At 30.9% G+C, this 24270-nt stretch overlaps 3 protein-coding genes across 3 annotated transcripts; all 3 read left to right on the forward strand.

Moving 5' to 3' along the window:
* Positions 1-262: 262 nt before the first annotated feature.
* LOC113367701 (fatty acyl-CoA reductase 1-like) lies at positions 263-5528 on the forward strand. Its single transcript, XM_026609280.1, has 11 exons — positions 263-408; positions 741-871; positions 2214-2368; positions 2480-2719; positions 2774-2883; positions 2947-3030; positions 3097-3205; positions 3276-3447; positions 3540-3610; positions 5203-5328; positions 5396-5528. Exons 1-11 carry the CDS (start codon positions 345-347, stop codon positions 5526-5528), a joined length of 1395 nt encoding a protein of 464 aa, XP_026465065.1. The 5' UTR covers positions 263-344.
* A 2770-nt stretch (positions 5529-8298) lies between these two features.
* Positions 8299-13154, forward strand: LOC113367702 (fatty acyl-CoA reductase 1-like). Its single transcript, XM_026609281.1, has 12 exons — positions 8299-8362; positions 8423-8583; positions 9652-9806; positions 9866-10105; positions 10175-10284; positions 10350-10433; positions 10491-10599; positions 10659-10830; positions 10907-10977; positions 12380-12505; positions 12855-12980; positions 13061-13154. The coding sequence occupies exons 1-12, from the start codon at positions 8299-8301 to the stop codon at positions 13152-13154; spliced, it is 1512 nt and encodes a 503-aa protein (XP_026465066.1).
* A 1538-nt stretch (positions 13155-14692) lies between these two features.
* Positions 14693-23956, forward strand: LOC113367703 (fatty acyl-CoA reductase 1-like). The gene is made up of 10 exons (XM_026609282.1): positions 14693-14756; positions 14821-14951; positions 15034-15188; positions 15348-15587; positions 15651-15760; positions 18309-18392; positions 18460-18568; positions 20755-20929; positions 21260-21385; positions 23828-23956. The coding sequence occupies exons 1-10, from the start codon at positions 14693-14695 to the stop codon at positions 23954-23956; spliced, it is 1323 nt and encodes a 440-aa protein (XP_026465067.1).
* The last annotated feature ends 314 nt before the right edge of the window (positions 23957-24270 follow it).

Here is a 24270-nt window from a genome sequence, read left to right on the forward strand (position 1 = left end):
AAACTGAAAAAATTTTTCCAAATTTTCCATCCTTCAATTAAACACCTTGATCCGAAATAATTTTTGTTATTAATATTTACAGCTGTCTTATGAATAAATACATAACTAATATTTGTCATCGATGACTTTTCTAATGCAAAACAATATTCTAATCCACATTATTGTCGTCACACAAATTAATGAATAATAATAAATTTAAAAATACTGCATAGCATTAAATTTAAAAATATTCTGCATAAGACAGTTCTAGGACAATCGATAATCCATCAGTAAGTAAATTTGTGTTCTACCAGGAACAGATTAAATAGGAAGATAATTAGACAATTGTGATCTGAATTGGAATTATGACAGATATAACTATTCCTGAATTTTTTAGTGGAAAGCAAGTTTTTATAACTGGAGGAAGCGGTGAGTGGAATGTATATATATATTAGTTTTCTTTAAATAGTTCTTAGTTTTGGTTTTGGATTTACACTTGGTGAGTACTAAGGAAGACGTCAAACCCACATATTTATAAATTGAAAATTAGAATTAAATACTTGTAATCGACTATAAAAGTGATCGGTGATACAATTTCATTATATAAATTTATTAATCCTGCCAGAAAAAATGATTATGTTAAATAGTAGGCCAAATTTGATAACTGGCCATCGAATAACACGATTTTTTGTGACTTGCCCTTATTTTTTGAGATCGTTTTGAATTAACTATAATTGCAATTAAATATAATCCATCGCCAGGATTTATCGGAAAAGTCTTAATCGAGAAACTCCTACGATGCTGCCCCGAAGTAAAGACAATTTATCTCCTGGTCAGAAGTAAGAAGAACCAGAAGCCGCAGGAACGAGTCAGAACCATCCTGGACAATCCGGTAAAATAACTAGTTGGTATTGGTATTTTGCCTTGAGGCAAGTTACATGAACTTCCCGAAATGTGTAAATAATCGACTTAATCAATAAAAAATAAATTAATTTATGAGTTATTGAAAGTATTCCGAGTGGATTTATTATACATAATTGCAAACGAACGAACGAACACGTTAACTCGAAGTATTTTCTAAAAGCAAATTTTCAAAAATCAATAATTTTAATTAATCAATAATTATAATTAAACCAGTTTCCATAGGACTTTAATGGTTTACTATTGTAAAGACCAAGTACACTATCGTTATACCAACTAAATCGTCTAATTTTATTTTAACAAAAAAAATATTCATTTTCTCAAACTTTGATGAATTTTTAAAATTAAACACTTGTCGTAAGGCCGTAATATTTCAGTAAGTTCTATAAGACCATGATATATATCGCCAAAAAAAGTTCCATAAAAATCGGCCTAATTTTTTTTTAACAGTTAATTACAAGAAAACGGCTCGGTAGATTTTCACTAAAAACTAAATCAGTATCATTCCCAACTAATATCTTTCGAGTTTTTGATTAAATGTGGACGAAAAGTTTAACACTTTTTTCGAAATCACAAAGAAACGGCTCGGCCGATCGTCGCACAAAACTGAGAAACAATAATCCTCATCGAGATACTCCAAATGCTTTTTAAATATCTGAAATCGGTTCAGGCGTTTTTTGAGCAAACGCCGATGAAAGTTCTAATTTTGACAAATGCCAAAAAGACCATACTAATTTATGCAAACTTTGACGAATTTTTAAAGCTAAACCAGTTGTCGTAGGGCCGTAATATTTTAGTATTATCTAGAAGACTATGGTATCTACCGTCAAAAAAATAATCATAAAAATCTTCGAATTTTTTTTTTTAAACTTTATTACAAGAAAACGGCCCGGCCGATCTCTATCAAAAACTAATCAGCACGATTCCCAACCAATATCTTTCAAACGGTTTTTGAATTTTCAAAATCGATTCGGAATTGCGAGCTAAAACGTAGATGAAAAATTTTTCACTTTTCTGAGAATTATAAAGCAACGTCTTGGCCGATTGTCGAGTGGCTTTTAAATTTTTGAAATCGGTCCAGCCGTTTTCGAGAAAACGTCGATTTACGGCAAAAAATCTGTTCACATACGCACACACACATACTTTTTCCAAATGTTGGTCTTATTCGATTCAGAAAGGCTTGAAACGTCGAGAAAACATAAAATTAGCGAATCGGATTTTTTGATGAAAACATAAACTTCTCCTTCGGAAAGTTAAATATAAATTAAAATAATAATAATAGTTAGTAATGAAATATACTTTCACTGTTTTAGTTATTTGATACAATAAGACAAACCAATCCAAAGGTTTTGGACAAAGTCCAGGCCATCACCGGTGATGTCAGCGAACTGCGATTGGGCCTGAACGAGGAGGACAGGAAAAGACTTTTAGGCTGCCATGTCGTTTTTCATGCTGCAGCAAGTGTCAGGTAATAAAATAGTCGATGAATCGTCAAAAGTCGAAAAAAAGTAATTTAAGAAAATTTTCTCTATTTGGAACTCGGAGAAAGTCATATATATTTTATTTTATTTTTTACTAGATTCGATGATCCCCTAAAACAGGCAACCCTGATGAACACTCGAGGGACACGCGAAATTATGGAACTGATGTTAGATATGCCCAATTTGGTGGTCGGTGTCCACGTGTCGACTGCATATTGCAACACCGACAAAGACGTCATCGAGGAAAAGGTCTACAGGGACCATGGAGATTGGAAAGAGGCCATCAGATTGGCAGAAGGGTACCAGGACGACTATACAATGGCTTGTTTAACCGAAAAGTGAGTTATATTGAAGATGTGTTGAACATGAATTATATTCTGGGTTATCTTCAGATGTCTGAATGGTTTGAAGAATACCTATATTTACACCAAACATTTGGCAGAAAATGTCGTGGAAGACTATAGCCATCGTCTGCCTTTAGTTATATACCGACCAGGAATTGGTGAGATACAAAATATTCACAAGACAAATATAAGTGGCATAGATTAAGTAAAATTGTTTCCAGTCACTTCTATGTGGAAGGAACCTTTGCCAGGATGGGCTGACAATTTAAATGGTCCTGTCGGCCTCAGTTTAGCAACAGGCAAAGGTAAAAATCACAATATGAAGTCTACATCTAAGATATCGATGCGAGATCTTTATTTTCAAATTTCAGGATTTTTGAGAGTCATGCAAGCAGATCCTAACCATATATTGGACAATATGCCGGTTGACCTGGTTGTAAACGGCATGATGACTGCCAGTTGGAAAAAAGGAACGGAAAGGTAATAAAACAATACTAAGTCCTCACTATCCTGTCTGTCCTAATTATTATATATTTATTCTTTATTTCAGAGATACACAGACTCTTCCTGTTTACAATTGCTCCATGAACACTTACATGAAGCAAACGCATGCAGAAATTCGCGACATGGCACTTGCAGAAGTTAACGATTATCCGTTTAATGGCACCATGTGGTATCCATTTAATTATTTTGTAAAAAGTCTTACGACGTTTCGAATTCTGGTAATAATAGTAATAGACTGCCAAATGTATATATATATATATATATATATATATATATATATATATATATATGTATATCCCTATTATTTTAGTTCGTATTACTAAATGCTTCGGTAGCAGTCCTTGTGGACGAATTGCTGAAAGTAGCTGGGAAAAAACCAATGTGAGTAAAAATGCAATTTTTAACATGAAGTTTTTTTTCTTGAAACTTTTAGTTTTCTCGACCTTTCAAGTCATTCTGATTCGTTTTAGATCAACTTTAAAACAAGTTGATATTGGTATTTTGCCTTGAGGCAAGTTACATAAACTTCTCGATATGTGTAAATAATCGACTTAATCAATAAAAAATAAATTTATTTATGAGTGATTAAATGTATTCCGAGTGGATTTTTTACACATAATTGAAAACAAACAAACACGTTAAACTCACAGTATTTTCGAAAAGCAAAATTTTAAAATTCAATATTTTTTTATAACTAAGCCAGTATGTTTATTAATACCAAGTACTCTATCGTTATACCAAGTAAATCGTATACTATAAATAGTAGTATATCTACTCATTTTCTCAAACTTTGATAAATTTTTAAAATTAAACTACTTGTCGTAAGGCCGTAATATTTGAGTAAGTTCTAAAAGACCATGATATATATCGCCAAAAAAGTTCCATTAAAATCGGCTTAAATTTTTTTTCAACAGTTAATCACAAGAAAACGGCTCGGTAGATTTGTACCTAAAACTAATTAGTATCATTCCCAACTAATATCTTTCGAACAGTTTTTGATTTTTTAAAATCGATTCGGTATAATGAGCTTAAATGTGAACAAAAAGTTTAACACTCTTTTTTAAATTACAAAGAAACGGCTCGGCAGATCGTCTCACAAAACTGACAAACTATAGTGCTCATTGAGATACATCGAATGGCTTTTAAGTTTCTGAAATCGGTTCAGGCGTTTTTGAGAAAACGTCGATTTACGACAAAAATTCTGTTCATATGCACACACACATACTTCTTCTAAATTTGATGTCATTCGATTCAGAATGACTTGAAACGTCGAAAAAACATAAAATTAGCAAATCGATTTTTTTGGTGAAAACGTAAACTTCTCCTTCGGGAACAAGTAAGTGTGTGTGTGTATGTATGAGCAGTATTTTGTCCAGTTTTATTTATTTTGCCTAAAACGATTTCAAAAAATTAAAAGCCATTTGGTATTATTCAATGAAGAGTAGTGTTTGTCAAGTTTGGGAGACAATCGTCGGAGCAGTTTCTTTAGAATTAGCAGCAAATTGTAAAATTTTCCACGGTTTCGTAATATCTATATCAATGTATGGGTAATCGTTATCATTAATTTTTGGCAAAAATCGTCCATTTATGTTAGATTTTTTTGTGAAATTTAATGAAACATTGTATGACGAGTTCTTGACGAGTGTATGAAGAGTTCTTCATCATTCTTCCAGACATACGACAATTAGATTAATTACTAACATTAATTAAAATATTGAAAATACTTCTTGTATGCATCAGGCGCATGTTTCTTTTTTGATAATGCGTATTATTTACACGATTTGTCAAAAATACTTAGCATATTTGGAAGATTTGTACAAAATTAAACAATCTCACATTATAATACCTTGCAGCAACTCATCTATTAATATATTAATTTCATTTAATGAAGTTTCCTCCCTAGTTCCGAAATATCAGATTCTATCCTTGAGGTACACCACTTAATAACATTTCCTATTAACTCTAATTCCTAGGCTGGGCAAACTGACAAGAAAAGTCTACTTCGCCATAATATCAGTTTCGTATTTCGTTTCGAGAAACTGGCTGTTTAAATCCAAAAACTTTACGAATCTCAGTAAGGAACTTCTAGGAAGCGACAGGTAAGTTCAAATTTTTCATAAAAAATTCTAATATTATCAAATTGAATAATTTTTTTTTTTATTCCAGGAAAGACTTTGATGTCGACGGAAGTAAACTCAACGTTCGGGAATTCGCCAGAAATGCCAGAATTGGAATGTCCAAATATCTTTTGAAAGAGGAAATAGATCTTCCGAGTGCCAGGGCTCAGTACCAAAAGTAACCAAACATTAATTTATTATACATATTTGAATTTCTAGTTACGCAAATATCCTATAAGCTATCGGCGCCAAACACAATATTAACACTGTTATTAAAATCATGTTATTTTCAGAAGTATTTAACAACTTAGAAGTTTGAGGATTTCAAATTGTAGTCCATAAAAAACTATAGATTTTTTTAAAGAATTTTTTTTAATAATTACTTCAACTTAATATAATTAAGTTGAATTCAACTTGAAATAATTTTTGTTTGACATCGATTTATTCATAACTATCCATTTATTATTTATAAATTGATTAACTAAATTAAATCATCTAATCCCGTCTGTTTAATTTCAGGTTGAAGATTCTGCACTACTCCATAAAATATTTATTCTGGACCTGCCTTTTGTACTATGTGATACTGCCAAAGATCAACAGTTATTTAGTACAGTAGAAACAATTTTATTTTAGTGAAATTATTAGTTAACATTGACTACAAAAACTTGTAAATTTTGTTGTTGTCTTTAGGTCTAATTGTTTTTCCAAATAAATAATTTATTTTGTAACAGACATTTTTACTAAAACTTAGTTTTTCAAAGAGGTTGCCTATTTTCAGAAATATAACCAATTTACGAAGTTTATCAATTTTCAGAAGAGTTTCGAATTTTCAGTAAGGCTACATATAATCAGAGACTTTAGTTATTAGAAAAGTTACCCATTTTCAGGAATATTGCAAATTTCAGAAAACGTTGCCAACTTTCAGTGAAGTGACCAATTTTCAGAAAGAATACAAATTTTCAGAGAGATCAATAAGTGGTTTTTGGAAAATTTTAAAGAGTTTTTCTGATTTTAGAAAGATTACAAATTTTTAAAAAGGTTGCCAAAATTGCGATAGATTGACAACTTTTAGAAAGGAACAAATTTATGAGAGGTTACCAATATTCAAATTGATGGCCAATTTGGAGAAAGGATATATATTGTCATTGAAGTTTTCAAAACTTATAAATACGATCAAACTTCTGATTTCGATTTTAACGAATTTTAGATCATGACTAGTGCCTGCATTCGAATAGTATATTTATTTATTTATTTATTTATTTCAAATATATAGCCCACAGATTTCTTCCAAGAGGACTCAAAAATGCAATTATTTTACATAATGAATAACAATTAAAATATATACAAAATTACAATATATAGTTATTAACATAAAATGCTTAACATAAAATTACATATAATGCAGAATGTAACAATATTATTTATAAACAGAATAAGATAAAATAATGAGATATTTGAAAAGAAAATAAAAAGGTTAACTTGTGCAGATGGAGATTATTCGATTATTAGGTGAAGTGTTGTGAATATCTATTTCATTATTAATTAAGTTAAAGTTAAAGTTAGAGGACATAAGTGAAATAGGCCAATTTAAGAGAGAATTAGATTTAGGAGTAGCATAATTGAAAAATAATTAGGACATTAAAGGATAGTTGGTTAAGAATAAGAGGACAGTCTATAGAATTATTGCAAAGTTTGAATAAGAACATAATTGTACAGATAAATCGACGTGAGGCAAGGAAAGGAATACTAAATTCTTTTAGTAAAGTGTTGTGGTCAATCAAAAGCCACGTTCAGGGTAAATTTTATATGTTTTATAATAATAATAAAAGATATTTCAGAAATTTTTGCTGAACCTTCTCTATCGCATCAGAGTTGTTGATTTGATGAGGATACCAAATAATCGAACCATATTCTAATTTTGAACTCCTAAATCTGAAATTTTATTACATCTATCAATGCTGGTGTTAGAAATTTTATAATCAAAATGTATTGGGACGCGCTTATGAGAAAAGCTAAAAATCTTGCACTTTGATATATTTGAATGTAATTTGTTATAGACACACCAAGAGTGGAAAGAGTCAAGTTGAGACTGTAATAATAAGCAGTCATCAATAGAATTTATTTTGAGATATAGTTTGAGATCATCTGCAAATAATAAATGTGGACAGCTAATAATTTCAAATATGTCATCAATAAAAATAATAAATAGTAGTGAACTAAGAATGGGTCCCTGAGGAACACCAGAACTGATATTTTCAATATTGCTCAAGAATCCATTAAGATAGACAAACTGTTTACGATTATGAAAAAATAAATAAGTGAAGAATTCAGACCAATCTTAGATAATTAAGTAAAAAGAATGTTATGATCAATTTTGTCAAAAGCTTTACTGAAGTCAGTGTAAATAACATCAACTTGTCCATTAGTGTCAAGATTCTCAGCTATATATTGTTTAATACAGATTAAATTTGTTATTGTAGAACGGGCAGGCATGAATCCATGTTGATTCAATATACAGTGCTCGTGTTGCAATTTAAATTATTCAATTAGTCATTAGCTTTACTGAAGTCAGTGTAAATAACATCAACTTGTCCATTAGTGTCAAGATTCTCAGCTATATATTGTTTAATACAGATTAAATTTGTTATTGTAGAACGGGCAGGCATGAATCCATGTTGATTCAATATACAGTGCTCGTGTTGCAATTTAAATTATTCAATTAGTCATTGAAGCAGGAAGCAAATTAGAATGTTTAATAGTGCTTTTTGATAACAATATTACATTACAAGTTTTCAATTTAAAAATAAAATATTTTAGTCGCGACTCGGCCTTCAGTTAATTCACACCAGAAATAGAAAAGGTATAAAGGAAATAGATTTTGTTTAAACAAATGTGAAAGGTTTATTGTTGAAATTTTAGTAAGTTTAAAAATTGTGGTAAAAAGTTTCAGACATGGACGTGCCGAGTATTCCGGAATCTTTTAAAAATAAACGAATTTTCATCACTGGGGGAACAGGTACCTAATTTCTTATATAAATATTTGTAAATGTAATATGTAACATGATGTTTTTTTTAGGTTTTTTAGGAAAAGTCTTGATAGAGAAGATTCTAAGGAGTTGTCCCGATTTCAAAGTCATGTATTTGCTTCTTAGAGAGAAAAAGGGCAAACCGATTGAGGAGCGACTCGAGGAAATTTTTCAAAATGAGGTAACACTCGATAATGATCACTGTAATCTGGTAACACTAAATACTAGGGTTTGTCGGTTTTCAAAAACCGGTTTTTTGGCGAAAATCATGGAATTAGAAAACCGGTTTTTTAGTGAAAAAAGTCGGTTTTTACTGTATAAATAGAAAATGACAAATATAGCCAAATATAAAAGATAGATGAAAGCGTTTTGATTTTTGAAATCATATCGGTTTAATAACATACGATATCTTATCAGTCTGCAATGGTTTCCAGAAAGGATTTGTATATATTAATTTAGATTTATATACCAGTGTATACATTAATTTAAATCAGTGTGACTTTTTTTGAAGAAGTAACTTCCTCTACTCAAACTTAAAAAAAGAGTTTTAAACCGTAGAATCCACAAATTAAAGAACAAAAAACTTATTATATCAGACTTTAAAAACAATTAAGCATATTTTGGTCGCAAGTATGAAAATATTTTCTATTTCATATTTTATTAAGCAAAAAAAACAATTAGAATGTTTAAAATTAATTAATTAAAATTGCTCGGAACAGAAAATACCCGAGTTTAGCTTAATTGTTTTTAAAACTAAAATTGATATTAACAAGTATGTATCAACATGTATCTAATATTTTTTAAATTTTTTTTTAATTTAATGCATTTTTTTATTTAAAAATGTATTATTTTTATTTATTCGAAACTTTCTTTTTACTATCATAAAAATATTTTCACACTTATATGTGAAAATGATGCATGAATAACGAATAATTATTTTCAAAGTTATTTAATCAAGATAATCTAAGTAAGATAACAAACTATATTTTAGTTCTACTAATTAAAATTAAAATAATTTTGTTTACTATCTATAAAATTAAACAATAAATAAATTCAGTCAAATACTGCTCTAAATTACACTAAATTTGCGGATAAATTACAGAATATTCGAGCAAAAATTTATTTTCTATATAAAATTCGGAAAGCGGTTAAAACCGGTTTTTTAGTAAAATTAAAATTCGAAAACCGGTTTTCTGAAATGTCGGTTTTTGTATAAACCCTACTAAATACTGATATTAACTAAAAGCCCTGCGATTATTTCATTTATCATCTTTTGCAGTTATTCAGTTTGGTAAAAGAAAAAACGCCTGAAGTATTTGAAAAAGTGGTAGCAGTATCTGGTGACGTCACTCAACTCCAATTAGGTTTGAACGAACCTGACAAACAATTAGTACTCAGATCGGACATTGTATTCCATGTGGCCGCCAGTGTCAGGTGGGTCAAATCAAGATCTTTGATCTAAACAAAAATAATTTATCTTGTGCATTTGTTAGATTCGATGATCATTTAACAAAGGCAACTTTGATGAATACTCGAGGAACACGAGAAATGATAGAACTGATGTTGCAAATGCCCAATTTGGTGGTTGGTGTCCATGTGTCGACTACTTATTGCAATACTGATAAAGACACCATAGAAGAAAAAGTGAACAGAGACCACGGAGATTGGAGGGAAGCCATCAGACTGGCAGAGAACTATAATGATGAATATAAACTTGCATGCCTCACTGAAAAGTAAGTAGTATCAGGTTCCAAAACATGAGAAATCAATTATCAAGATATATATGTTTTGATTATTTTTAGATGTCTAGGAGGATTAAAAAATACCTATCTGTACACCAAACATCTAGCTGAAAATATCGTGGAAGACTACAGCGACAGGCTGCCCTTGGTTTTATACAGACCAGGCATTGGTAAGTAGCAATTTCTGACAAATCACCATTCATAAAGTAGTATGACATTATATTTCCATTTGCAGTCGTGTCTGCTTGGAAGGAACCAATTCCAGGATGGATTGACAATTGGAATGGCCCTGTAGGTTTGACTGTTGCCGTCGGAAAGGGTAAACTCTAAATATAAATTTCCAGATTTGCAGCAAATAAAACTTGTATTAATTTAGGCCTTCTGAGAGTCGCTTACGCCAACCCCAAAATCATACTAGACTATGCACCAGTAGATGTCGTTATCAAAGGCCTCCTGGTTGCAACTTGGAATAAGTTGACTAAAAAGTAATTTGCATCCAAATTTCCTTTTTTATAAAAAATTGATTTATCATTTTGTTGTTTAGGGGCCCTCAAAGTAATCTACCGATTTACAATTGTTCGATTTGCGATAAAGTTATTAAGACTCAAGAAGAGGTCTACGAAATCGGGATGGAATTATACTCGAAATCGCCTTTTAAACTTTTGTGGTACCCAAGTTGTACGTTGACCAGCAGTTGGATCAAATTTTGGTTACTGGTATATTAGATTATGTAATAGATTTTAACCACTGGACTTTGATAGAGAACTACTTTATAACTATTTTCTATTTCAGTTTTTCTCCTTTAATATTATCCCAGGATTCATCCTGGACAGCCTTTTAAAAATCACAGGACGCAAACCAATGTAAGTAAACCCAAGTGTAGCATTTTTCACCATTTTTAACATCACGAAGGAGAAGTTTATGTTTTCATCAAAAAATCCGAATCGCTAATTTTATGTTTTCTCGACGTTTCAAGCCATTCTGAATCGAATGAGACCAAATTTGGAAAAAGTATGTGTGTGTGCGTGTATGTGAACAGATTTTTTGCCGTAAATCGACGTTTTCTCAAAAACGGCTGGACCGATTTAAAAATTTAAAAGCCATTCGATGTATCTCGATGAGGACTATTACTTGTCAGTTTTGTGCGACGATCGGCCAAGCCGTTTCTTTATAAATCGCAGAAAAGTGAAAAAAATTTCGTCTACGTTTTAGCCCGCAATTCTGAATCGATTTTGAAAATTCAAAAACCGTTCGAAAGATATTGGTTGGAAATCGTGCTGATCAGTTTTTGGTAGAGATCGGCCGGGCCGTTTTCTTGTAATAAAGTTTGAAAAAAAAATCGACGATTTTTATGATTTTTTTCTGACCATAGTCTTCTAGATCATACTAAAATATTACGGCCCTACGACAACTGGTTTAGCTTTAAAAATTCGTCAAAGTTTGAAAAAATTAGTATGGTCTTTTTGGCATTTGTCACAATTAGAACTTTCATCGACGTTTGCTCAAAAACGCCTGAACCGATTTCAGATATTTGAAAAGCATTTGATGTATCTCGATGAGGATTATCGTTTCTCAGTTTTGTGCGACGATCGGCCGAGCCGTTTCTTTGTAATTTCGAAAAAAGTGTTAAACTTCTCGTCCACATTTAAGCTCATTCTACCGAATCGATTTTAAAAAATCAAAAACTGTTCGAAAGATATTAGTTGGGAATAATACTGATTAGTTTTGGGGGAAAATCTACCGAGCCGTTTTCTAGTAAATAACTGTTGAAAAAAGAATTTAAGGCGATTTTCATGGAACTTTTTTTGCGATATATCATGGCCTTGTAGAACTTGCTGTAATATTACGGCCTTACGACAAGTAGTTTAATTTTAAAAATTCATCAAAGTTTGAGAAAATGAGTAGTTTTTTTGACGTTTGTTAAAAATAAAATTAAATGATTTAGTTGGTATAACGATAGTGTACTTGGTCTTGAACATACTAAATCAATAAAGTCCTACGAAAACTGGTTCAATTATGAAAATTATTGATTTTGGAAAATTTGTTTTTAGAAAATACTCCGAGTTAACGTGTTCGTTCGTTCGTTTTCAATGACGTGTAATAAATCCACTCGGAATACTTATAATCACTCATAAATTAATTTATTTTTAATTGATTAAGTCGATTATTTACACATTTCGGGAAGTTCATGTAACTTGCCTCAAGACAAAATACCAATACCAACTAGTTTTATTATTTGTTAATTAATTAAATAATTTGATCAAGGTTAATGAAGATTCTACGAAAAGCATATGCTGCCATTATGGCAGTCGGATTATTTTCAACCAGAAATTGGGACTTCAAAAGTGAAAACTTTTGGCATTCGCTGCACAATTTGTTACCTGAAGACAGGTGGGTAATAAATGTAACTATAAAGCGCCAATCGTAAAATACGACTGATCACAGAAAATAAATAGCATTTTCACAGTTTTAGTACCAAGAAAAAAGGATAAAATACAATTTGCTCCTAATTTAATAAAGAGACAGAAAATAAATAGCATTTTCACAGTTTTAGTACCAAGAAAAAAGGATAAAATACAATTTGCTCCTACATTAATAAAGAGACAGAAAATAAATAGCATTTTCACAGTTTTAGCACCAAAAAAAAATAAAATACAATTTGCTCCTAAATTAGTTTAGTTCAAAACTAAATTCGCAATTATAAATTTGATTTGTGATTTCGTATTAAATTTAATTATAGAAACGATTTCGACTACGACATGGAAAAGATTGATGTTTATTCATTTTCATGGGACGCTAGAATAGGATCATCTAGATATCTTCTGAAGGAACCAGAAAATCCTACTGAATATAAAAAATATAACAGGTGAAAACGATGAATTTAACATAAATGATAAATTATGGAGTTATTAGATTTATTAATCTATTATATTGTTTTATTTTTAGGTTAAAAGTGCTGCATTACACACTAAAATATTTATTCATAGGATGCATTTTATATTTTGTGATAGCACCGAGAGTACAACATTTAGTTTATTAAATTAAATTTATTTTATAGTAATTTTTATATGTGTTTTTTCTTGAAATATAAATATTTATAAATATAAATGTATATTTGATGTTATTATATAATTCGTGATGTCATTAACTTAGTTGTGAATTAGATAAATAAATATTTAAACAAGTGGTGCATGGCATCGTGTCTTTAGGCAAATTGCTGGAACTTCAAAAACCAAAATTAAAACTTTTAAAAACAATTTAATTTTTTTTTAAACTTTGAAAAAATTATATTTTTCAAATAGCTCTAATTATCGTACTGAAAATTAAATTTCATAAAAACGCTTCAAAATTTTTTTTTTTTTTTAATTTCGCATAATTATATGTTTGAGTATTTTGAAATTTTTTAAACAAATTTGAAAATTTTTAAATTTCTTCACGTTTCAGAGGTTTCTGAACATTTTGGCATACTTCCGAAAAAATGGATGTGTGTGTGCTTTGTCCGCATTTTTTCGTTCACGTTTTCGGGCGCACGGATCAACCGATTTGAATGGTTCAAAAAACATTCGATTCCTATTGATAGGGAGATGTGCTGATTAGTTTTTGGCAAAGGCAGGTCCAGCCGTTTCGGAGATACTTAGCAAAAAGTGCAGAAAATAGAAATCGACTTTTTGAGAAAACGGAGCATCCGATTTGAATGATCTAAAAAACATTTAATTCGTAATGATGTGGGAAAGTAGTGATTAGATTTTGGCAAAGGCAGGTACCGTCGTTTCAAAGATACCGAGCTAAATGTGCAAAAAATATCAGTTTTTGAGAGAACAAAGCATCTGATTTAAATGATTCAAAAAACTTTCTGCTAATTTTGACAAAAAATTCTTTTGTATATCGCAAATAATTCAGATTTTAAGTTTAATTCAGACTAAAGTTCTAATATACTTTAAACAAATAATTTCAACTTTGCAATTCAGTTTTTATAATTCTTATAAATATTATACAATTTTATAACATTTATAATAATCTATTTGAAAACATTTAATATTCCTCAAACATTTCGTTTCGGTACGGAAAGTTCCAGCAATTTGCCTTAAGGCACGACGCCATGCACAACTAGTTTACATTTTTATTGGATCTCCGAAACCGTTAGATATTCCATTTCAAAAATTTAATCAAATCTTCATTTCATCAATACAAATAAAATAAAATAATGTAATTTTGGGGCATGGTCAGTGCTTGTAGTCAAATACAATATATATTGCTCGTGTTGCAATTTGAATTATTCAATTAGTCAATTAAATTAATTAAACATGAAGCAAACAGGAATACTAAATAATGTTTTCTTAGTAACAATTACACATTCTGTATTCTCGTTGACGTTATTTTCGTTTTTTAATCGAACTTTTAATTTAGATTATTTTAAAATTCACGAAAACGAAAAGTAGAACATTTTAGTCACGATTTAGACATCAGTCCATTCAGACCAGAGTTACAGAAAATCAACCAAAAAGTAATTTAAAATATTCAATTAAAAGTGAATGGTTTTTCGTATTAATTTTATTAATGTGGTTGAAAATTTCAGACATGGACGTGCCGAGTATTCCTGAATTTTTTAAAGACAAACAAATTTTCATCACTGGCGGAACGGGTATTTAAACTAGTCTAGTACAAAATCTTAATTCTTAATTATCTAACCAATATTATTTTCTCAGGTTTCATTGGCAAAGTTCTAATCGAAAAACTTCTACGATCATGTCCAGATGTAAAAAGCATCGTCCTGCTGATTCGCGAGAAGAAAGGACAAACTGTTTCGGAAAGAGTCGACGATATTTTGCAAAATCCGGTGAATAATCAAACATGTCTATTGAGAAATATATATATATATATATACAGACAAATTGAATAAATTGTAAATCATTTTCCAGTTATTCGATTTGCTAAGAGAGACTAATCCTGAGGCATTGACCAAAGTATCGGCTGTGGGTGGTGATGTCACCAGTTTGGGGTTGGGACTAAACGAGAAGGATAAAAAAATAGTTTTAAAGTCTAATGTTGTGTTCCATGCTGCCGCCAGTGTCAGGTGAATGGAAAATAGATTTATTTCAGGATCAACACTAGTTGGCAATCAATCAGCCAAAATCAAATTTCCACCAGCATTTTTCAACATCTCCATCTACAAATTGCCATAACAGCTGGCGTTTGACTATATATATACTTCTATAATATATTTTTAATCTAGATTCGACGATCCTTTAAAAAAGGCAACCCTCATGAACACCAGAGGAACTCGAGAAATGATGGAACTGATGTTGCAAATGCCAAATCTGGTGGTTGGTGTCCACGTTTCAACCACATATTGCAACACCGACAAGAATGTCATCGAAGAAAAAGTGTACAGAAACCACGGAGATTGGAGGGAAGCCATCAGGGTTGCCGAAGGAATCGAGGACGAATACAATGCAGCTTGTTTGACACCATTGTAAGGAGAGATTAATAGTATATTGATGAAATATGATGGTGTATTGTTTGATTTTTGTTGCAGGATTAAAGGAAACATGAGGAACACCTATGTTTACACTAAGCATTTGGCAGAGAATGTGGTTGAAGAGTATGCTGATAGGTTGCCTCTCATATTGTACAGACCGGGGATAGGTAAGATAATCGAACAAAACAATATACATGACAAAGTTCTAAAAAAGTTTTTTTTTATTAATAATAACTTTGTGCAAGGTTTGCTATAAGTCTATTGCCAATAAAATTGGCATTAAACAGTCATTAACACCCAAACATGGAAATCTCAAGTCCTTGCCCAATTGCCATGTACCAAATATTTAAGGGGCACAACTAGTGTGAAATTTTCAAAAAATCGAATTTTCAATTTTTCTATATTTCAATAGGTTATATCTTTAAAAATAACATACCAAAAATTTTAAATCGATATCTTAAATAGTTTTTGAATTACAGCCATTTAAAGAGTATATATCTAGTATATAGTATAACGATCATTTAATCTTTAAACGCGTTTTTCTCGAAACAGCATTTTCCGAATTTGCTGCAGCGATTACTCAAAAACAAATGATCCGATCACTATCAAATTTTTTTTACATGTTCTATATATAGTTCTCCGTGAAATGAACTATCGACTTTTTGATCGGAACAAAAATCGAATTTTGGCAATCCAAAAACAACCAAAACTTTGGGTAAAATTCTACTGTTTTTAAAAAAAACGCCGTCGTTTTGTCAATTTTTATTTTTTTTCTTTATCGTAGTTCATTTTACAGACAATATTATCTAGTTTAACAAGAATTTTTATTTAAATTTCATCCACGTAGAAGGCCGGAATCACTGCAGCAGTGAAGGGTCTTTTTTTTGTCGCGTCGTTGGAGATCGACGATAACTTAAAAAATATTTAATTTTTTTCTTCAAAAATTTTACTATGTAATCTAAAAACATGTATAAATATATTCCTAAAATTTTGAAATGATTGACAAAGAAGTTTTTTTAATATAAATTGTCAAAAATCACCTTTTTTTAGGCGGATACACTAGTTGTGCCACTTAACATCAAAGTTTTCTTCAACAAAGTTTGGTGTCAAATGTTGAATGCTTAAAATTCCTTAAGCAAAGTCCTCGATAACAAAATGTTGAACATCAAGTTTCTCAATTTTCAAATATAAAATATCAAGGTCCTCATTACTCAAATATTAAATATCCAAGTTCCTGGTACTAAATTGTGCAAAACCAAAACTCCAAAACTAAGACACCATAAGGAGGCGTCCATTACTTGAGGTTCTTAGGAGAGAAAAGATATCACGTGTATTTATTTTTCACCTATTTTTTTTTAAATTCATACATTTAAAAAAAATCAAAAATTTTACATTTTTTCTTGTAATTAAAAATACACGTGATGTTTGATGGGAGGGGGGGGGGGCTAATTTTATATATCACCAAGGGAGAGAAGTGTCAAAAAATCTTTTAAAAAATCCATCACGTGTTTAGTGGACGTCCCCTAAGACAACATTATTTGTTCAAAATTCGAATATCCAAGACCTTGATTACCAAACACCAATAGTACTAACACACGGCATAAAAACTGAAAGTTCGCCATGCCAAAAAATTAGAGACATAAACCAAAAACAAAACAGACAAATTACCATTTAGTCTAGTCATTTGGTCGTTTTGCCGGTACAGTACTCCGGGAATTCTGAAAATTGGTAATCTTATAGATTTCGAGGTGCTCTTTACGAAAATCAACTTTGCCACCTCAAATTTGAACGGCAAGTTGCCGCCATATTGAAAAAATGGCGTCAAAAAACAGCTTTTTTTAAATATCCCCTTTCTGGCTGATTCTGCGATAAAAGTATCTATATACGAATTAAACTAGATAAAATTTCCTACAATTCCTTAGAAAACCGTCTTTTTGTAAAATTGATAGTTTGAGAGTACGGCCGCCTCAAAGTCTTTGCTGCTCTCGCCGTGGTATCAAATCTCTCCATATATGACAGCACTTTGAACTTGACCACATACCTTTTAATAAATAAATATTTTCAATGTTAAATTAAGCGAATAAGATCTAGAAATAAAATAATTCAAATATTTATCGTTTTTTTTGCTATTTTTTTAACACTTCAATGGCAAAGTAGCTATAAGTATACTTATAGCTTGAGTAGCACCTTATAGCTTCAAGTAGCTTGAAGCGTTAAAAAATCAGCAAAAAAAACAGAAAAATATTTGAATTATTTTATTTCTAGATCTCATTCGCTTAATTTAACATTGAAAATATTAATTATTAGAGAGAATGTGGTCAAGTTCGAAGTGCTGTCATATATGGAGAGATTTGATACTACGGCGAGAGCAGCAAAGACTTTGAGGCGGCCGTACTCTCAAACTATCAATTTTACAAAAAAACGGTTTTCTAAGGAATTGTAGGAAATTTTATCTAGTTTAATTCGTACACAGATAATTTTTACGCAGAATCAGCCAGAAAGGAGATATTTTGAAAAAGCTGTTTTTTGACGCCATTTTTTCAATATTGCGGCAACTTGCCGTTCAAATTTGAGGTGGCAAAGTTGATTTTCGCAAAGAGCACCTCAAAATCTATAATATTACCAATTTTCAGAATTCCCGGAGTACTGTACCGGCAACAGCCTTTTTTGCACCAAATGACTGGACTAATTATCCTTTATCATATTGCTTTACAGTTATCTCGATGTGGAAAGATCCGTTACCAGGCTGGGCGGACAATATGAATGGGCCGGTAGGTTTGGTTATAGCCTCTGGAAAAGGTCAATATTATTGTGAACAAACAATATTGATATTCGGTAGCTTTATAGAATCATTTTTTATTTACAGGTCTTCTTCGAGCAGCGCTCATAGCCCAGGACAACGTCATGGACTATTTCCCTGTCGATGTTGTCGTGAAGGGTCTCATTATCGCTACTTGGCAGAAGGGAATAAAAGTGTAAGTATTACATAGCTGGCTTTATTTTAGTTAGTCTAAATGTCAAATACATTTTGTTATTGGTTAGTAGACGATCCATTAGTCATTCTTGTCAGTTTTTTCCTTATTTTTTCTAACAAACGGACCTTAAGCTCACAAAAGCCTAAAAAACAGCAGTGTCCATATTGATTTGTCAAATTTCGTTCTAATAATTTCCACTCAAAGATGAATAACGCTCTGGCCGTCCAGTTGAAGTTGATTACAAAGGAATTATCGGCTTTTACCCTTACCAACTAACGGAACGCTAATACTGAACTACTAACGAAATTAAACAACAAACTTGAATAAAATGGACTTGAATTGGCAAATCGAAATGGTAATTGACTGTTGGAGCTTGTTCTGAGAAACTTTTTGACATCCACCATATAAACCTGCCCTTGCACCATTGCATTACGTTCTATTTCGACAGCTACAAAACTACTCGAATTCAAACAAATTGATTCAGATGGTGTCAAATTGTACCTCCAGTTCTTTGCTAATAAAAAGCAGAGGCAAGATTGTCAAAAAAGTTATTTAGTTATTTAGTGCCATCCCAATCAGGGAATTAGGGAAAAATTTCAATACCGGTATTTCGGTAATTTTTCATTTTAAAACCGGAATACCGGTAAAGTACCAAAATTTAACTAGTGGTGTATGGCATCGTGCCTTAAGGCAAATTGCTGGAACTTCCCGTGCCGTAATGAAATATTCGAGAAATTTTAAACGTTTTCAAATATATTATTACAAATACTGTAACTTTCATTATTTTTGCTATCTTGTTTGTTATATCTGAGCAAATCAAATTGAAATCATAAATCAATCAAATTTATCTCCAGAACATTACCAATTGTCATTTCATTTCGAATTCAATTTAAAAAAAAAATAGGCTAATTTCCACAAAATTGAAAAAGTGCTCCCGTTTAGTCACAGTCTAAACGCATTTGCAAATAATTCTGTGCGACATTTTCACTTATAGTGTGCTTAGCTTGGCGGCATTTTCACATTTTTCAATAGTTTTCTCTCAAAATTGGAAAAGTGCCCCAGTACATAAACAGTCTAAACGCACTTGGGTAAACATTTGTACCAGAGTGGCGCTTAGACTGTGCTTAGCCTGGCTAACTTTTAACTTCCCGTAGGGCAAGTTATAGTAATTGCAAAAAAATCGAAAATGAAATTTTTATATATCTTTACGTTTCAGAGGTTTGTGAACATTTTGGCATACCTTATAAAAAATTGATGTATGTGTGTGTGTGTTTGTGCGTGTATGTGTGTGTGTGCGGATCAAATTTTGGTCGACGATTTTGGGAACACGGATGAAGCGATTTGAATAATTCAAAAAACATTCGATTCGTATCGATAAGGAAACATGTTGATTAGTTTTTGGCGAAGGTAGGTCTAGCCGTTCCGAAGATATGAGTAAAAAGTGCCAAAAACGGTAACTCAGTTTTTATGAGAACGGAGTGTCCGATTTGAATAATTCAAAAAACATTTTACTTGTATTAACAAGAAGAACTGATCATATTTTCATGAAGGCTGGTCTAGCGGTTTTGAAAATCTAGTAAAAAAAAGTAAAAAAAAATGCCATCTCTGGCGGTCAAAAATGATCATTAGACATATTAACATCAAATTATCAGATGTTTTATAGAGATTTTAATAATAAGTATAAATTTTGTTTACATTCCTATGGGTTCCGTACCAATGCTTATCCGTTAGACGTCGGCGCGGCGCTTACGCGCTTTCATTTATCGTCTCTATGCAGTTAAAGCAGTAAGATTGCTTTGAAAAAAAGTTCAGAATTTCCAAAATATTTCAAAATACACTTTTCTTCAAAAGGTCTTTTTTTTTCAAAAAAAAGGAAATTTTTGTCAAAATTTTAAAGTTTCTCAAAAATTTAATTTTTCAGAGTAATTTTTTTTCAAAAATGTTAATCTTTTAAAAAAAAATAATTTTTGGTACGGGAAGTTCCAGCAATTTGCCTTAAGGCACGATGCCATGCGCCCCACTAGTTTTAATTTTTAATCCAAAAATACAAAAATATTTTATGGAAGATAAAAAAGATGTAATATTTTTTTATCCTCAAAAGCAATTGTTTTTTGTCAATACAAGGAGAAATTTTTTTAGATCATTCAAATTGTCTATTATAATTTATTATAATATTATATTTTAAGGGTCTCTCAAGAGAAGTTACCCGTGTACAATTGTTCCGTCCAGGAGAACTACGATATGACCCAGAGGCAATTCAACGAGAACGGCAGAAAAGTCATGGAGAAGTACCCTTTCAACAATGCAATCAGAGTCCCTAACACAGTTTTGACTACAAACGTATTACTTTTCAGAGTTTTGGTGAGGGATTTATTTTATTTAATTAATATCTGCATGTCGTAGTATTTTTGTATAACGGGCAATAATAAATTTATTATTTGCAGTTTCTGATAAACACGCTTCTGCCTGCCATATTGATCGACACCTATTTCAAATATACTGGAAAAAGACAAGTGTAAGAATTGAATAATATAACCAGACCTTTATCCTTTCATCAAAAAACTCATCAATCATAATATAAATAGAATGTATTTTCAATATTTCTTGTTCAAAAAATTATTGCTTAACTAATTGTAAATAAGAAAGCTTATACGAAATGTAAAAATTAAAATTACATTTATCCATTTCAAGGGTCCAAAAGATTGCAAGAAAGGCCTATGTGGGCATGATGGCCGTGTCATTCTTCTCGGTGAGAAGCTGGGACTTCAAGTGCGAGAAAAATTGGGCCCTGACGAAAAAGTTAAAGGACTGCGACAGGTAACATAGAAATAATAGGAGGTACATATTACATTACCAATATAATAGGGTTCAAATGTCGGCGGGTAAAAAGGTCTACCACCAGTAAAGTGAAGCATGTTATGTTTCAACGATGCTATTTTCAAGTAGAGAACACACAAACTTAGACTATAATATTTTTTCAAACTTAGATGAAATTTTAAAATCAAACAACTTGCCGTAGGCCCGAAAAATTTTAGTATGTTCTATCTATTCCATGATTATAATTAATCGCCGAAAACAATTTTTTTTCAAGAGTTGATTATAAGAAATTGTGCCAGTGAATTTTTACCGCAAATAATCAGGCCGTTCCCAAATAATATCTTTCAAACGGTTTTTGAATTTACAAAATTTACAAATTTGAATTTACAATTTTTATATATCTTTACGTTTCAACGTGTGTGTGTGTTCGGATACAAATTTTCGTCGACGATTTCGGAACACCGATGAAGCGATTTGAATAATTCAAAAAACATTCGATTCCTATTGAAAAGGAGACGTCCTGACTAGTTTTTGGCGAAAACAGGTCTATCCGTTCCGAAGATACGGGGCAAAAAGTTCCAAAAACGGTAACTCAGTTCTTAAGAAAACGGAGAGTCCGATTTGAATAATACAAAAAACAAATATAATATTTGTATTGACAAGATGAAGAATTGATATAATTTTTATGACGGCAGGTCGAGCGGTTTCGGAGATCTAACAAAAAAGTAAAAAAAAAGCCATTTGGCGGTCAAAAATTATCATTAGACATATGCACATCAAATTATCAGATATTTTATAGAGATTTTAACAATAAGTATAAATTTTGTTTACATTCCTATGGGTTCCGTACCAATGTTTATACGTAAGGCGGCGACGCGGCGCTTACGCGCTTTGACATTCCGTCTCTATGCAGTTAAAGCAGTACGATTGCTATGACAAAAGTTCAGAATTTCCAAAATATTTCAAAATAAATTTTTCTTCAGAAAGTCTTTTTTTTACAAAAAAACGTAAATTTTTGTCAAAAATTTATAGTTTCTCAAAAATCTAATTTTTTCAGAGTAAATTTTTTCAAAAATGTTATTCTTTTTAAAAAAAAATAATTCTTGGCACGGGAAGTTTGCCTTTGCAATTTGCCTTAAGGCACGATGCCATGCGCCCCACTAGTTGACTGATTATTTAAAGTGAGTTCTATTTGCAAGGTGCAATTTTCTTCTATTAGAGCTATCGTTTCTAAACCAGCTAAAATAATATATTTTAGTCTTAAGCAAATTTGTACACAAATTATCTATAAACTTGCCATACATTACAAAATTGTAAAATAAATTTAATATTTTTAAATAATTTTTTAAATCGGCTTATACATTCGGAAATGCGCATTTTGATATTTTTGCACTATTTTAGCTATAGCTGCTAAAGTAGTTAAAATTTTGCACTATAGTCTACAGCAATATTATAGCTCAATAAATTGTCTATTATTAAGAAAAAATTACGGGCTAAAACTTGGACGGATAATTTTTCATTTTTATTAACGCAAGTCCTTATCGAGTTACTTTTAAATTTCTGAAATCGGTTCAGTCGTTTTTGAGAAATCGTCGACAAAAGGTAAAAAATCTGTTCACACACACACACACACACAAACACGCTTTTATAAAATTTAAAAAAAAAAATTCTGCTATTAACAAAGAAACGGCTTGGCCGATAGTCACGAAAAACTGACAAACGCAAGTCCTCATCGAATTTTCTGAAATCGGTTCAGTTGTTTTTGAGAAATCGTCGACAAAAGGTTAAAAATGTGTTCACACACACACATACACACTTTTTCGAAATTTGGTCTCATTCGAGTCGAGAAAAAAAATAGCCAAAAGGATTTGTTGATGAAAACAAAATTCTACATCTTTTTTTTAATAGGTTGAAATGTTTATTTGTATTGTTAAATAATTTAGTAAAGTAAACCAAAATGCGACATGCATAAGTTTAAAATTGCTTTATTTATTAAACTGAATTATAGAATTTCATCTGCCAAACATATACTGTCCACTGTATCTTATATTATTTTAATTTCTGGCACATCTCAGCTGCGCTTCGGCAATAATAATGTAGACATTACATTTTTCTTGTATATTATATTCTAATATTATCTAGGCTCATAATTTCAACTAAATTTAAATTTCAAGAGAATCGACATTTCTAGCAGATCAATTGTTTTCAATGTCAAACAATGATGAGTGGTTTTTTGTAAGTTTTTGCAAATTATTTCTACAATATTATTATAGGTTTATCGTGCATTGAATCTTAAAAATTTTCTTTGACAAATTCTAAAAAGAATTATCAAAATACGAAAAACCGTTTAGGAGAGGTATCAAATCATACACCCGTTCAGAAGAATTTTATATATATATATATATATATATATGTGTATATATTTTACAATTATCTAGGGAGGACTTTTTCTTCAGTAGCGACGATTTCGACTTTGACGAATATATGAAAAATGCGAGAGAAGGAGCTTCTAAATATTTATTGAAAGAAGATATCGACTATCCATCGGCAAGGAGATCTCACAAGAGGTAAATGAAATTTATCAAAAATTCATTTTAAAAATCAAAACTGACTCTAATAATTATTTACAGATTGTTGTACATCCACTACATATCGAACATCATTATGTACGGTGTTATAATTTATGTTTTGTTCTATACTAAGTTTGTTAAAAATTGTTTATCTATTTTTGTATAAAAAGTAATAATAAAATTTTGAATTTGTCGTTGATATAATTTATATGAGTTGGATTTAAAGATCAATAAAAATGTATGAATTGTATCATTCTAGCTAACATTCAGTGTAAAACTAGCTGAAAGTGGCATTTTGCCTTAAGGCAAGTTGCA

Source organism: Ctenocephalides felis, unplaced genomic scaffold, assembly GCF_003426905.1.
Source record: "Ctenocephalides felis isolate EL2017-DRISC unplaced genomic scaffold, ASM342690v1 CF-g0.4_SCAFFOLD_01170, whole genome shotgun sequence".
NCBI lineage: Eukaryota > Metazoa > Arthropoda > Insecta > Siphonaptera > Pulicidae > Ctenocephalides > Ctenocephalides felis.